Consider the following 14,986-nt stretch of genomic DNA (forward strand, 5'->3'; position numbering starts at 1 on the left):
GTGACGGAGTGTACGGACGTAACAAGTGCCGAAGCATCGATTCAATCCTTTTTTCGGAAACCACCAGACAAAGCCCTGACTGAGAGTATGTAAGCTCGAGCTGAGTGAATTTGGGAACCATAACCAATCCGTTGACGACACTTACCGAACCGTCGACCAGTATCTGGGAAAACTCCGAAGGGGTTGGAAACTGTTTCTTGGGAATTTGTATGTTGAGAGTAGCGTTAATGTGCCTACAAAACTCGATAGCGATCTGGGCTTCGATTCCTGAAACCTCGTACGATGGATTCCAAATTAGAAACGGTGCATTCCAGGAGAATAAAGCATTAAACAAATGACCCTTAATATTCTGTGGAAAATCTTGCATCAAAACATCTCCAACAGCATCCACCCCACCCACAATTTCCAAACCTGCTCCAAAGTAGTCGTACCGGATTACCACATTGCTTACTTGTCCAATGAAGATCAGCACCGCATTAATAATACCGAAGGGTTTTGACAAAAGCACCGTACAAATTAAACAGCAACACAGTGAGATTAGCATCTTGAACCGTCACAAACACGAATTTCCCATACCGGTTCCAACGATCTGCTTCCAAAAATCGCTCCGCCATAACATCAAAGTCCGCGGGATTTGAGGTCGGCTTCAAAAAGACCAAATGAATGGCGCAGCTCCTGGATGGATATCCGCTTCGGCTCAGTCGAGTCACAGCTAGCTTTCCGCGCAGATTTGGAATGATGTCATCCAATAAGTCCTGCCAGATCCAGTTTGAAGTATCGTACAGGATGCACAAATCACTGGTTTCAGTAACGTTGACGAACATATTTTGAACTATTGTGCTCAGTTGAGTTCCGGGTGAAAGTCCGGGAGTGGAACTAGGAAATGTTAGGATGAATGTAGCTAAAATAAGTTTCATATTTGTCTGTTGTTTCTAAAGAAACTAAATCCTCACAACTCAATCTATAATTTTGTATTAAGCATCTCACACACAATTCAACTTGATATATTTCTTCTTTGTTGTATTTGATACCCCTTCGAGCCCCAATGGAGTAAACGATGCAATCAGTTTTTGTTTTAATGTAATTAAAATCGTGCTACATAGTAAAAAATTATAGGGTAATTATCCCATTTCTTGGAGTCATATTTATCAACCATTTTTTTATTGAAATATATATTTTGATTATTATCTAACGTACCGTAAAACGGGGCGACTTTGATAGGTTTGCGATTTTTCCGCAAAATGAAGAGTACAATTAAAATACGTAAGGAATGGTTTAGAATCATACTGGCCGTGGTAGAGAAGTGTTCAAAGTAGGGGAAATATACCCATTCTAATCACTCTAAGCCATTCGACCAATTCCCATCACTTTTGCCGTTTTCCGCTATTAAATCAACATTTTCAGATGTATCAACAATGGAGAGTTGCTTGCTCACTTTTATTTGAGCTATTTATTAATTTGGAACAGTCAAAAACACTTTATGAAAGCTGTAATTCATGATCAAAGTGCTGATAGGCCGATAATAGAAATAGGCTGAGAAAGGGTATAGTTCCCCTACCTCAAGAAGGACTTTTCATAAAATTTTTGCAAAGTTTTAAGAGCTAGTTAACTATAGTTGAGAGAATGTTGATAAAAGTCATTATTTTAATCATCTCAAAGTGTCATGATTTTCTCAATGAACATAATTTTGAATCGGAAAACGGAATGCGTTTTCGGATTATTTGGATAATTTTCCACTAGGAGAAGGTTAAATAAGTTTGTAAATAATAGATAATATGTGTTTTTGAATCACAATTTAAAAAAATCTCCAAATTTATAGTCATTTTTTAACAAATTTTAGGCAAAATTCCGACTGTTAACAATTTTACCTAAAATGTATACGTTTTTTGTTGAAAAGCTTAAAAACTTAGTTAACTAAAGATAAACATTGATTTTTTTTCTTAAAAGGAAATAGCCTAAAATGTGAAAAAAAGACTCACGAAAAATGCAGGATGGTAAGTCTCTCCTAAAAAAATACAAAAATCATTTACTAAAACTGTTTTTTCCAAAAGTGGTCTAAACGTCGAAATTTTCAAAACCGATAGTGGGAATCGATTCTCCAGACAATTTTACATAAAAGTCTCGATATTGACCATAGTCCTAAGTCTAACCCTTGCGAAGTTACAGCGGTTTTAAAAATAAAAATGTTGAAAAAACAGCTGTTTTGGTGGTTTTTGGCATTTTCTATATGACAGACTTGATTTTTCAGTCTCGAAAATATTTTTACCGGAAAGCTCGTCCAATTTCCCATAAGTTTGCCTTTGACAGCATGGTTGAGGTGTATGGGACACATTTTTAGCCTAAATTTTTGGCTTTCTTCAAGTAAAATAATATTCTCCTCCAGATTACCCCTCTACAGCCCAACCCAGCTTTTAGACGGGCTTCGATTTTTTAAAAATCACCCAAAATCCATTTTTCAACCAATGTTTGATCTTTAAAAAGCATTGGAAAGAAGAACTCTTAAAATTTTAGAAAATTTAAGGGTTGGAAGTTTTACTTGTTTTTTTTTTGTGCCTTTGCCAATGTTTTTAAAAATGTAATGTTTTTAGGGGTCAACTTTGGCTGTGTTTTTACTAACATTTCCTATTTTTTAAGTAAAAAAGAGTATACAGTAATGTTTCTAGTGTCACAGACTACACAGAAAAAAAACATGTGCACATGTAAATTCATGAATTTACTCGACACGGAAAAAATAATCACATGTAATCTCAGTTGATGTAAACTTGAGATTCGTTGTAAACGGTTGAATCACACGTAGAATCGTGTTTTTACGAATAATTCAATTTTTCAATTCAATTCGGTTTTATTGGTGAATAATCAAGATACAATGAGTTATTTTGAAGTGCATAACAGAGTTTTGGAGTTCCTTACAGCTGTGTGTTGCATCATATTCCATTTAGGAACAATTATTTCTTTAACTAAGGCACTAGCAAGAGTAAGAAAAAACTATAAAAAAAACTTACAGAAATTGCAAAGGAAAGGGGATAGAAGAAGAGAAAGCTTATATCTAGATCACAGGTAATTTATCCTTTGTAGATGTGTTTGATCATCAGTTCCCCAAGGGCCAGGAATTGTTCTGCCTTGTTCCGGCAGCTCCGAAACCGCGTTACATCTCCCCCGCGAGAGCAAAGAACTCCGGCAGGGTGAAGAGATCTTCACCGGTGACTTCTTGCTGGGCCGTACTGCCGCTACCGGCAGCGACCACGCTGGCGAACGAACGCCCCCAACCAGGAGGGAACGCTGAGTTTTCCGCTGGAACCGTAAGCTGTCCAGCTGCAGGAACGGCTGCGCTCGTTGTTCGCTGAGGAGAGTGGGACGCTGCTGCTTTCTTCTTTCTCTTTTCCTGCTCCTCGAGGTAGGCCTTGCGCGCGATGCATCCGCGGTAATTGCCGGTATGGTTGCCGTCACAGTTCGCGCACTTTACGCGCGGCTTGGTTTGTTCTGCCTTGTCCCCCAAGTCCGCCTTTCGTGGCAGTGCGCACGCCTCCGAGAGGTGTGACTCACCGCACTTCACGCAGCGGGGCCGGAGGTTGCCAGTTTACCCAAAAACCGTCCAACGTCTTAATCCGCCGCAGGTCTTGGATCTTGACGGTGCCGCGGTCGAAGTACAACAGGTACAGTGTGTGTGTACCTGTTACCGTTGTCTTGCGCGAGAGCACTTTTATCTCTCGCGGTTTTATTCCGGCGTCCGAAAGGTGACCCTTCAGGTCGGAGATCGGACGGTCTTGATAACCCTGCAAGACGACCATAACAGGGAGCTTCTCGGGGTTGAATGTGTAGAAGTTGAAGTTTCTACGCTTCAATTCTTCAAACACCAGGTCGAAGTTCTTTTTATTCAGTGTGATCGCTTGCACTGCCGACTTACCGATTTTCAGACAATATCCGAGGCCTTCCAGCAACTCGTCAACATCGTCCGCCAACGTGTCCAAAACAAAAATTGGAGGTGGTCTTCGTTCCGTTGAAGAATTATTCTTTTTTGGTGTCGGCACTTTTTTCCGTGCACGACCATCGTCGTCGTCGTCGTCGTCGGTAGTGGTGCTACCGTCGGTTTTGTTGTTGTTTTCTTCGTCGTCGCTCAGCATCTGAAACTCGTTCCTGATGGGAATGTTGGCGGATGTTGATGTGCCACTGGTCGTGGCACCGGAGGTACCCGAACGGGTTCGCACTAATGATCTTGGAACATATCCGGGGTGTAGTAACTTTTTGTCGATTCCTTCTGCGCTCACGCTCCCCTGCGCGATGGCGGTCGACACGGCGTTGGTTTGTTTACCTTTTTGCACACGGCCGGTAGACGAACTTCGCGGGTTTTTCGAGGCCGCACTCGAACTGCCACGGCCACGGCCGGCCTTTGGCATGCTGGAGAAGCAAACTCGCGGGTAACCACAATCAATTACGGCGAAAAAAATCCTTTTACGAATAATTTGTTGCAAATTTTCATCAAATTGCATTAAAATTTAAATGTTTAATGACGTGCAAAAGTGTTTCGTCATAAATGACGCAACATTAGGAATTTTTTTTGTGTGTATGCCTCTACGTATTTTTTTACAATTTAAATGATAATGGTGCAATTTTATAGCAGAAAATGTGAAAAACAAGCAAAAAATTGAAAAAGTGACTGTAAAAACATGAAAAAATTGAAAGGCAAAATGTAATGATACACACTCAGTTTTTTATGCCGAACTTCGGCAGAATTCTGCCGAAAACAGAACAACTGAGCGCTCGGCAGAGAGTTCGGCAGAAAATTCATCTGCCGAAGTCTCGGCAAAAATAATTTTGACAGCCAGCTTTTTTGTGCCGAAAATCTCGGCATCCCTGAAACGAATTCAACCGAAAATCTCGGCATTTATCATAATAAAACCAAATCGAGATTCTCGCAATTAATTTAAAGCTTTAAAACAATATGCATGCATGCTTTTTTATATTTATTGCTCTTTTTATGTATAATCTAATACAATCTGAACCAGAATGAATCCTATACTTCTACCAAGCACCATCGTCATGCATTTCCTTGGTAAAAGCTGCAAATGAAAGACCCTTTAGATATTATTTTTCCTAACAGATGTTATTAAAAATGTTTACCTTTCAAGTAGAAATCCAAGCAGAAATCCTGTAGAAATTCAAGTATAAATCCCGATTTATCCAAAGTTCCGGAACTTAGTTCAGTGAGCACTACTCATATCGAAAACAAATATGGCTACCTCAACATCTAACCGAACAGCTCGGCACTTTCTAGCAAATTTGACAGTTGAATTGCCGAACTCGGTAGATTTTGGACATGCCGAGATTTTCGTTAAATTTAACTGACAAACTTCGGCATTTTGCTTAGATCTGCCGAACTATCGGTTAAATTTAACCGAGAATATTGGAACAATGAATTTGCTGCCGAGATTTCGGCAGAATATCACTTTGCCGAGCACGTTCGGCAGATATTTCTGCCGAAGTCGAATCTTCATTCTGAGTGTGTAGGAGTTGGTAGAATAGGCCAAATACTACCAAAAACAAACATAAACTAAACAAGATAAATGCAAATTAAAATACTAAAAATGAAGCAAGAAAAAAAAATTAAACAAGAGAAGTAAAGTTTTTCGTAGAATAAAAGTTGCGGGGAACACGGGGAAAAAAATTGGGCAGTACAGGATTAATATATAGTCTGGGTCGAATGGTTTTGCTCCAAGTTTTGTTTGTTAGGAAGGAGGGTTCTGAGATTAAAAGTGGTTCACGTAGTTTATGCATGGCCCCTGATTTGTTAAACCGGTTTTATTTGTAGCTCGACCATATGTTTAAAAAAATAACGCAGACTAAGCGTTTGTAAGCTGGTTCGGATTGTTCTAAATGGAACTTCAAACAAACTAAGATACAACGCAACTCGTTTATTGCCTTCTTCATCTATCAACTAGCTCAACACACAAACCCCTCCCTACTACTGCTGCTGCTGCTTCGGCACCGGCGCCGAATCGTCCCCGAACAGCGGCTCCGCCTGGTTCTTCCAGTGCTCGAACACGTACGGCAGCCGCTCGCTCGGTTCCGTGCTCCAGTGGTGAATCCGGCACCGCAGCTTCGCCTGCTCCAGGTTGTTGATCGTGACGGTGCAGAAGAACTCCTTGTTTTGCTTCAGCAGATCCGGCCCCTCGATGGGCGCCTCGGGCAGCGTGATCGCCTCGTTCGGCACGTAAAAGCCGGCCTTGCGGAGCGACGCGCCAATGTGCCACCGCTCGATGACCCACGGGTGGTCCTTGTTCATGACGACGGCCAGCGTGAGCTGTTCAAGCTTGTTGACGGTGCGCTGGGCGTACGCGGAACTGTGCTGCTCCTGTTCGGCGGCCGCGTCCCGCTCGACGGCGTACCGGGCGACCGCTTCGGGGGTTTTGTACACGGCTAGGCCGGGGAGTAGTAGTTTGTTGTAGGCGACGGCCGGTTTGAGCGATACGACGTCGCCCTTGGAGCCGACGCCCTCGACGAAGGACGTCAGCACCACCTCCAGGTTGGGCTTCTTCTTGGTGGTGGTGTCCTCGATCAGGTCGTACACGTAGTGGCGGCCGCGCAGCTTGGGCGCCTTCTCGTGCTTTTTGGCCAGCTTGGGTGGTGTGCGGCGCTTCAGGATGAAGGTGTTCTGGGGGAGGGGAGTGTTGCGTAAACACTGGAAATTCTAATAAATTTAAGTGTTAACTTACCCTAGTTTGCTGGTTCAAAATCCTGGTGGTCGGGCAGAGGGACACCCCCGAGAAGGCTTTTGTGAGGCTGGCCAACATTTTGCTGGCTTAATTTACAAATTTACGCAAAAATTCTAAAATTTCAGGCAATCACGTTCCGGCCGCACCACGAGCGATGTAAATAAACCGAGATCTGTCAAATTGTGGGATGTTGCGCGACATCGACAGTTTTGTGAGTTCCCGTTTGTTTTGTTGCAGAGGGGTGGCGTGCAACGGAAGATGATTGGTCGCGTGACAAGACGATTTGACAGTTTTGGACTAAGCAAAAATTGCAAACGTAAACAAAATCAAAACATTCAGAAAGGGAAATAAGTTCAAAGATTTTTTAGCAAAATGATTTATAATTTGTACATTTTCGATAAATATGGAACACTTATGTATTACGGTGAATGGAATCGGTTGAAGCAATCCGGAATAACCAAAGATGAGGTAATTGACAATTGAAGTTTTCTTGATTTTGATTAGTCATTTAAAAAACTAGAGTAACTTTTGTTTCAATTTAGAAGTTTCGAACTAGTTTATACAATTTTTAGGAAAAGCCTAACTGCTTATTCTGTTGACTTCTGTCGGTTTCCAACTGTCTGCCGCGTCCTTTTAAGCCCAGGGAAGAATGTAAGAATTTAGGAATTGGGTCCTAAAATTAAGCTTAGATTGCTGATATTATTGTTTACAGCGATAAAGCTTATTTTTCTGAGTACAATGACCCTTTGTACGACCACAAAGAGTTCAAAATGGATTTTTTAATCAATTTTGAAAAATTAACCTCGCGGTCCTTCTTGACAGAAAAGCTCCTACTCGTTCCAAGGGGACCATAGTTGATCCATAGAAAAAATGTTGTCCTGTCAAAAAAAAATTTTGCATTGAAATGAAAAAAAAGTGATCAGAAACGGTTTTTAATAGTGTTTTTTTACCGATATACATAAAAATTTACATAGGGCTTTCGTACCCAATTCAGTTAAATTTACTAAAATCTGCTCTACTGAAATTTTCAGTAAATGAAAATTTGCTGAAATTTCAGCAAACTTTGACAAATTTTAACTGATGTTCAGCGAAAAACTAACTAAACATTTCAGTAGTGCAGTTTTTAGTAAATATTAACTTAAAACGAACATCAGAATTTGCTGTGATGGTTAGAAATCGCACCAAATATCATCATAACTTTCTAACGAGTCCAAAACAGTGAAAAGTTGGCAACCCTGTCTCAAGTTATGGCCATTTAAGTGACATTTATGTGCTTCGACCAGCTTCCGACCCATCATTGGATAGGTAACCTTTCAAACGAGTTCAAAACATTGACGATCTGGCAACCCTGTCTCAAGTTATGACCATTTATTTATGTTCTTTTTAGAATTTAAAAGCGTAAGATTTAGAATGTTAGGAGCCGAAACTTATGGTTTTAGTAATTTACCATGTTTGATGCTAGATTTCAACTATTTCTTGGTATGATCCAATTCTGGTAAGGAGTGAGGAAAGTACAAACCACTTATGTGGATAAAGTTTTTTTAATTACACCTGGTTTTTGCATCCATTGATTTCTCGGCAATTTTGGTTTATGTTTGTTTTTTTTTACGTTTGTCTGCTTTTTAAGTAGGCTACAGCCCAGTTATCGAGCGCTTAGTTAAAAAGCAGCCCAGTTACCGTCCAAGTATTGTTTTCTAATATTTTTTTAATCTAATATCCTAAAATTATATTATTCTAAAATTCGATCATTTTGAAATTACATTTTAATTTAAAAATTCTGAAATATTAAAATTTAAAGATTCAAAAGTTCAAAAATTAAAATTAAAACTATGGATTTGTCTTCGTCAAAATTTCAAGATAATCAAATTACATTTTTTCCTCAAAATTAAACAAAACTATGACTCAAAAATGATCTAAAGTTCGATCCAAAGTGATTTAATTTAGTGTTATTTGAAATGGAAATAAAAAAATATAAAAATTTAAATAACAGGCCATAGTCTTCACATTCAAATGAAAAAAGTGTTTTAAAATGCATTTTACACTAGTTCAGTTGTTTTGCAATCATTAGTTTTCAAAAAATCTAAGATCTGACAAAATCAAAAATTGTATCGAAAAAAAAGATTTTGCATCGAAAATTTTCAAAAAATATTAAGATTTTTTAATAAATCCAAACATGCTAAAAATGATTTTAAACGCAGGAGAATGTATTTTAATTTGATTTCAGCTGGTTGCACTTGAATTTTCATTGAAATTTTGAAGTTTATTGCAAAAATATTTATTTTGCCCCCTGATTTTTCGGGCCAATTTTGAAGGGGGGGGGGTGACAAAAACTTTTAAAAATATTTGTACCAGCCTTAACAATTTAAGAATTGAGGAATAAAAATTTAAGATTTTCAGAATTTCAGAATTTAGTAATTAAGGAATTTAAGAATTTAAAAATTTAAGAAATTAAAAATTTAAGAATTCAAGAATCCAAGAATTAAAAAATTTAAAAATTTAATAATTTAAGAATTGAGAAGAAATGAAAAATTTAAGAATTCAAGAATTAAAAAATTTAAGAATTTAAGAATTGAGGAATAAAAATTTCAAATTTTCAAATCAAATCAAAAAAATCAAATTATTCGCTCTACAGCATTGCCTTGGCGTTCTCGATTGCGAGATTCCTACTCGAAACTAGGTGTCCGAAGGCTTGATTGTTGAGGCAATTGCAAACCTCTTTTTACACCTTAGCTTCCATCCACCCCGGGATTCGAACTGACGACCTTTGGATTGATAGTCCAACTGCCTACCAGCGACTCCACCGAGGCAGGACCCAGGGAGACGACTCCTACACCTGGACAGAGCTAACGACCTAACCATTTTAGGTTAGTCCGGGGCCAACATTTACTTCCCCATCCGACGGAAGGCGTGATCAGACAAATCTCGTCTCGAAAAATGTCACCGGGACCGTCTGGGATTAAATTTTCAGAATTTAATAATTTAGGAATTTAAGAATTCCAGAATTTTAAAATTTGAAAATTCAAGAGTTTAAGAATTTAAAAATTCAAGAATTTAAGAATTTAAAAATTCAAGAATTTAAGAATTTAAAAATTCTAGAATTTAAGAATTCAAAAATTTTATAATTTAAGAATTTAATAATTTTAGAACTTAGTTAGCAACTGCGCTTTGCTTATGCTAATTTAATAATTTTAGAACTTATAATTTTTATAATTTTATTATTTAAGAATTGAGGAATTTAAGAATTTATGATTTTAAGAATTTATGAATTCAAGATTTAAAGATTTTAGAATTTAAGAATTGAGGATCTTATAAGAATATAAGAATTAAGGAATTTAAGGATTTAAGAATTTAGGAACTTAAGAATCTGGGAAATAAAGAATTAATAAAATTGAAAATTTTAGATTTTCAGAATTTAAGAATTTAGGAATGTTTAAGAATTTAATAATTTAAGAATTTGAAAATTTAAGAATTTAAAAATTTAAGAATTTATGAATTTAAAGATTTATGAATTTTAGAATTGAGGAATCTAAGAATTTGAGAATTCAAGAATTTGAAAATTAGAAAATTTGAAAAGAATTTAAAAATTCAAGAATTTAAGAATTTTATGATTAAAGAATTTAAAAAAATTAAGAAATTAAAAATTTCAGAATTTAAAAATTTAAGAATTGAGGAATTTAAGAATTTATGAATTTAAGAATATAAGAATTTAATAATTTAAGAATTGAGGAAGAAAAATTTCAGATTTTCAGAATTTAAGAATTTAGGAATTTGAGAATTTAAGAATTTGAAAAATAAAGAATTTAACAATTTAAAAATTTATGAATTTAAGATTTTTAAAATTTAGAAATTTAAGAATTTTAAAATTTCAAAGTTTAATAATTGAAGAATTGAGGAATAAAAAATTCAGAATTTAAGAATTTAGGAATTAAGGAATTTATGAATTTAAGAATTTAGGAATATGGGAATTGAGGAATTTAGGAATTTGAAAATTTAAGAATTTGAATTTTTATAATTTAAAAATTTAAGATTTTAAGAATTTTTAAGAATTCAAGAATTTAATAATTGACGAATTTAAGAATTTATGATTTTAAGCATTTATGAATTTAAAAATTTTAGAATTAAGAATTGAGGAATTTTAGAATTAATAAAATTGAAAATTTCAGATTTTCAGAATTTAAGAATTTAATAATTTTAGAATTTAAAAATCTAGGAATTTAAAAATTTAAGAATTTAAAAATTTTAGAATTTAAAGATTTAAACATTTAAGAATTGAGGAATTTAAGAATTTGAAACATTGAAACGAATTTAAAAATTCAAGAAGTTATGAATTTTATGATTTAAAAATTTAAAAATTTTAGAAATTCAAAATTTCAGAATTTAAAAATTTTAGAATTTAAGAATTGAGGAATAAAAATTTCATATTTTCAGAATTTAAGAATTTAGGAATTAAGGAATTTAAGAATTTGAAAATTTTAGAATTTAGCAATTTAAAAATTTAAGAATTTAAGAATTCAAAAATTTTATAATTTAAGAATTGAGGAATAAACATTTAAGATCTTTAGAATTTAAGAATTAACGAATGTAAGAATTCATGAATTTGAAAATTTAAGAATTTAAAAATTCAAGAATTTAAAAAAAAATAATTTTAGAATTAAAGAATTTAGATATTTAAGAACTTAAGAATTTAAGAATATAAGAATTTAAGAATTGAGAAATTTAAGAATCTAAAGATTTAAGAATTTTAGAATCTAAAACATAAGAACATACAAACTGGAGCATTAAAGATCTTTAGAATATGAGATTATAATAATTTTAACATTTTGAATATTAAAATCTAAGCACTCAAACCGAACTTCAACTTTTCCTGGATCGGGGGTCATACATTTTTTTGACCGCGTTCCTTCCGAGCTCCGTACTCAGCTTGTAGTGTTCAACATCCATCTGAATTAAATATTGTTATTATTCCAGGAAGCCAAACTCATGTACGGCATGCTGTTCTCGCTCAAGTCCTTCGTCAACAAGATCTCCCCGATCGACCCAAAGGAGGGCTTCCTGTTCTACAAAACCAACAAGTACGCGCTGCACTACGTCGAGGTGTCCTCCGGGCTCAAGTTCGTCCTCAACACCGACACGACCGCCACCGGCATCAAGGACTTCCTGCTGCAGCTGTACAGCAAGATCTGGGTCGAGTACGTGGTGCGGAACCCGCTCTGGACCATCGGCAGCCCCGCCACGTCGGACCTCTTCAAAGCAAAGCTGGACGAGTTCGTGCGGGCGTCCCCCCTCTTTGGACCGAAAATAATCTGATTTATTGCTTAATAAGTGTGGATATAATTTCTGTGTGTTTTGTGAAATGGGAAATAAAGATTGCCCCTTTAGAAAGTCTTCTTCACCTTCCGGTACTGCTTCAACCAGAGTTGAATGTTTTGCACGTGAATTTGGCGCGCGGAGCGCACCGAACCGGGGTCGTTGTCGTCTGCGGCACGCAGATCGATGTGGTGGGCACCCTCCGGGATGAGCACGATCTTGATGTTGGAGTTTCCGGAGCGCAGAACGCCGCCACCGGACCACGGGTCCAACAAGCCGTTGCTGAAGACGATGTTTGAGGCACCCCTTGAAGAAAAAAAACGAAGTCGTTAAAAGAGAAACCTTCCAAATGACGCTTGAAGAACCTACTCCAGATACTGCCCCCCGTAGATGTACGCCGGTGCGATCGGTCGCGGCCGCACGCCAAACTTCTTGAAGCAATCGTCGGAGAACTTCTTCTCGTCCCACGGCTGCTTGGGGAACATGTCCCGCGAGCCTCCCTCGGCGCACATCGGCATGACCATCTCCGTACACGACTGGAAGCCCCAGCCGAGGTCGCCCATGCTGCTGTCGTACGAGGAGTTGATGTTCAGACACTTGGCCTGCCCATTGTAGTTGTAGTAGATGGCGAGGGCTTCCTGCAGCTTGGTTAGCAGCTCCAATCCGGTGTAGTTCTGGGCCAAGCGACCGCAGAACTCACGCACCGGGTACGCCGGAACCGGTGCCAGGAACGAAGAGTTGTACGGGTAGTTGATCATCGCCAGATTGCCGTAAACGTCGATCAGGTAATCGAAGAAGGTCCCGGTGACATCCTCCGCTTTGGTCAGATTCGAGCAAAACTTGAACTTCTCGTTCAGCGTCTTCAACCCATCAGCAGATGACGAATAGTTCTTCAGCACATCCCACGAACGTCCAATGTTCAGCGAACACTCCTTCGTGTACGCCACGCTAAACACCGACGTCAGGATCTGGTTGAAAACGCCACAATCCGTGTCGAACTGCCGAATCGGCGCCGATGCCGCAATCGCCCCCGCAACCATGTGCGGATACTTCATGCGGAACCACGCGGCCAGCATTCCGCCGTACGAACCTCCAAACGCCACCACGGGTCGGGCACGAACCGTCCGATTGGACGGATTAATCTGCGCCAACAGATACGCAAAATCGGCCAGCGCCTGCTCCGAGGTCAAATAACCCAGGTGGCGCGGCGATTCGTACGAGGCGTTCCCAAACGGAAGCGTCTTGCCGTAGAACCGGTGCTCGGCGAAAACAAGCGAAGCTTTCAGCTTCGGAGCCAGCTCCCACATGAAGCCGGTATTCTGCGCAAACAGTTCGATGTCTCCCTCATTTCCGGTGTAGAACAGGATCGGACCGGATCCGTCCGGATTGTAGGTGTCGTTGGTGAGGTATCTTGAAGAGACGGCTTGGTTTATGTCTTTGCAATGTTAAATGAACCTGTTGGGGGGCGGATGACTCACCGGAGCTTAAATGTGACGCTCTCGTTGACGTAGCTGAAATGGTCCAGCGGAACGTCCAAGTACTTTGTTTGGTACTCATACTTGGCACTGGATTGGCCCGTTAGAAGGGCTAGAACTGCTAGTTCAAGGATTAGCAAGTAGCCCATTTTCTCTATCTAAAATAGATGTTTTGAGTACTTTTTCAAAAGGTCATATCTGCATAGGAAACTCATAACACATAATAATAAACAAACAATGAAAATTAAATAGTAGGTACCTGTTGACAAACCCTACACACCAACACAAAGCACCTCAACCGATTGGCTCGGTTATCTACAAACTGAAGAAAAACAAACTTCAAAGAACCGTAACAATCAACAAGCGAATGTAAGTAAAACAAAAAAAAACAATCGACGTATCGGGGCAGAGCGACATCCGGCACTGACCGGCAGATGATGATCCTCCCCGTTGAACAGCCGACGAGAGATTAAAAGCTGGAACTGGAAGAAAGTGACAGAAGCACCACGATGCGACATCGGCGCGAGTTACCTAAAGTGAGTGATTTGTCGCAAGAACTGCACTGGGAGAAAAAGACACCATCGAATGAATAATAGAGAAGATTCGTCAGAGGCGAACTGAAGGGGAATCTGTTTTGCTGATGACACAAAAGATTGTTTTTTACGACAGCTTTTCACAAGATTATAATTTTCAGGACACCAGATTTTTATTCAGAATCGATATCTGAAAATTAAAACTGCTGAGAGACTTCGTTATTTTTTCACAGATTTCTTCTTCAAATAATTTAAACTTGAGCAAAACCAGGGTTTCGGCACCACCACTACCAACAAATGTAAATGATCCAACGTAAGTTGCTCACTCCTGCAGATTCGCAATCCGGACTCCTTGGGACACGACCTTCCGGATGCAGCACCATCGCTACTGGTCATTAACCACCCAACTACCCACCGACCTCATGTCCACTTCCGTCGTATCCTGTTCCGGATTTTACTAACCGTTTCCAGCACAGTTCCACCACACTCACACTTCCACGCCAAACGATCACACTATCACGGCGTAGACATAAACACGCGCTTTTTTTCATTCGCTGTCACACACTTCTGTAAAAACTACAGAGCGGGTTCGTTAACTCGAATGGAACTAGCTACGAATGGAGCACTTCCATTCGAGCAGTTTTTGCTTTTTTCTACAATGTATTTCTTATGGAGCGAACTGTCAAAAACTGCTCGACTGCGGGTGCTCCATTAGCGAATCCGAACTTGCTAATCGGAACGATTGACAGCTGTCAAAAACACGAAACCAGGGGGTCGAAATGTAAACATTAGTTTGATAACGCAGTTTTGACGTTTTAGTGCTTTTTAGTTCGAATTAGTTGAAAGCCAAGGCTGTATATCATAGGTACTCTAGAAAGAAAGCCATAGAGTTATCTACGTCAAGATATACGTGCGCATATATTGCGTGTACGTACACGAAAAAAAGTGAGGTTAAATTTGT

At 38.6% G+C, this 14,986-nt stretch overlaps 3 protein-coding genes and 1 long non-coding RNA gene across 5 annotated transcripts in view; 1 reads left to right on the forward strand and 3 right to left on the reverse strand.

Moving 5' to 3' along the window:
* The window catches only part of LOC120431108 (trafficking protein particle complex subunit 1), a 370,102-nt gene extending 358,058 nt beyond the window's left edge, over positions 1-12,044 (forward strand). The window contains exons 2-3 of the mRNA XM_052706616.1: positions 7,071-7,178; positions 11,679-12,044. Coding sequence (XP_052562576.1) covers positions 7,083-7,178; positions 11,679-12,017 — 435 coding nt within the window. The 5' untranslated portion in view covers positions 7,071-7,082 and the 3' untranslated portion in view covers positions 12,018-12,044. The remainder of the gene's footprint in view (positions 1-7,070; positions 7,179-11,678) is intronic.
* On the reverse strand, positions 4,759-5,502 carry LOC120431248 (uncharacterized). Its single transcript, XR_005607837.2, has 2 exons — positions 5,119-5,502; positions 4,759-5,057 (listed from the first exon to the last, which is right to left on the reverse strand). It is a non-coding gene; the product is annotated as an uncharacterized LOC120431248 (long non-coding RNA).
* Positions 5,890-6,881, reverse strand: LOC120431097 (39S ribosomal protein L9, mitochondrial). Its single transcript, XM_039596255.2, has 2 exons — positions 6,711-6,881; positions 5,890-6,649 (listed from the first exon to the last, which is right to left on the reverse strand). The coding sequence occupies exons 1-2, from the start codon at positions 6,786-6,788 to the stop codon at positions 5,960-5,962; spliced, it is 768 nt and encodes a 255-aa protein (XP_039452189.1). The 5' UTR covers positions 6,789-6,881; the 3' UTR covers positions 5,890-5,959.
* LOC120431077 (lysosomal Pro-X carboxypeptidase) lies at positions 11,980-14,011 on the reverse strand. Of its 2 annotated transcripts, XM_039596233.1 has the most exons (5): positions 13,921-14,011; positions 13,752-13,814; positions 13,496-13,650; positions 12,387-13,427; positions 11,980-12,323 (listed from the first exon to the last, which is right to left on the reverse strand). In XM_039596233.1, the coding sequence occupies exons 1-5, from the start codon at positions 14,008-14,010 to the stop codon at positions 12,086-12,088; spliced, it is 1,587 nt and encodes a 528-aa protein (XP_039452167.1). In that variant the 5' UTR covers position 14,011; the 3' UTR covers positions 11,980-12,085. The 2 variants fall into 2 exon arrangements, with proteins under 2 accessions (XP_039452167.1, XP_039452181.1); XM_039596247.2 differs by having other exon boundaries at positions 13,496-13,671; positions 13,752-13,971.
* Between the last annotated feature and the right edge of the window lie 975 nt (positions 14,012-14,986).

The sequence above is a fragment of the Culex pipiens genome, chromosome 1, assembly GCF_016801865.2.
Source record: "Culex pipiens pallens isolate TS chromosome 1, TS_CPP_V2, whole genome shotgun sequence".
In the NCBI taxonomy this organism is placed as follows: domain Eukaryota; kingdom Metazoa; phylum Arthropoda; class Insecta; order Diptera; family Culicidae; genus Culex; species Culex pipiens.

Excerpts from the sequence above, each read along its gene's own strand:
- LOC120431077 (XM_039596233.1), bottom strand. The coding sequence starts at position 14,010 with ATGTCGCATCGTGGTGCTTCTGTCACTTTCTTCCAGTTCCAGCTTTTA. Across the intron at positions 13,651-13,751 it reads TGTGTAGGGTTTGTCAACAG|ATAGAGAAAATGGGCTACTT; the intron begins GTACCTACTATT and ends CATCTATTTTAG. Across the intron at positions 13,428-13,495 it reads AGCGTCACATTTAAGCTCCG|ATACCTCACCAACGACACCT; the intron begins GTGAGTCATCCG and ends CGTCTCTTCAAG.
- LOC120431097 (XM_039596255.2), bottom strand. The coding sequence starts at position 6,788 with ATGTTGGCCAGCCTCACAAAAGCCTTCTCGGGGGTGTCCCTCTGCCCG. Across the intron at positions 6,650-6,710 it reads TTTTGAACCAGCAAACTAGG|AACACCTTCATCCTGAAGCG; the intron begins GTAAGTTAACAC and ends CCCCTCCCCCAG.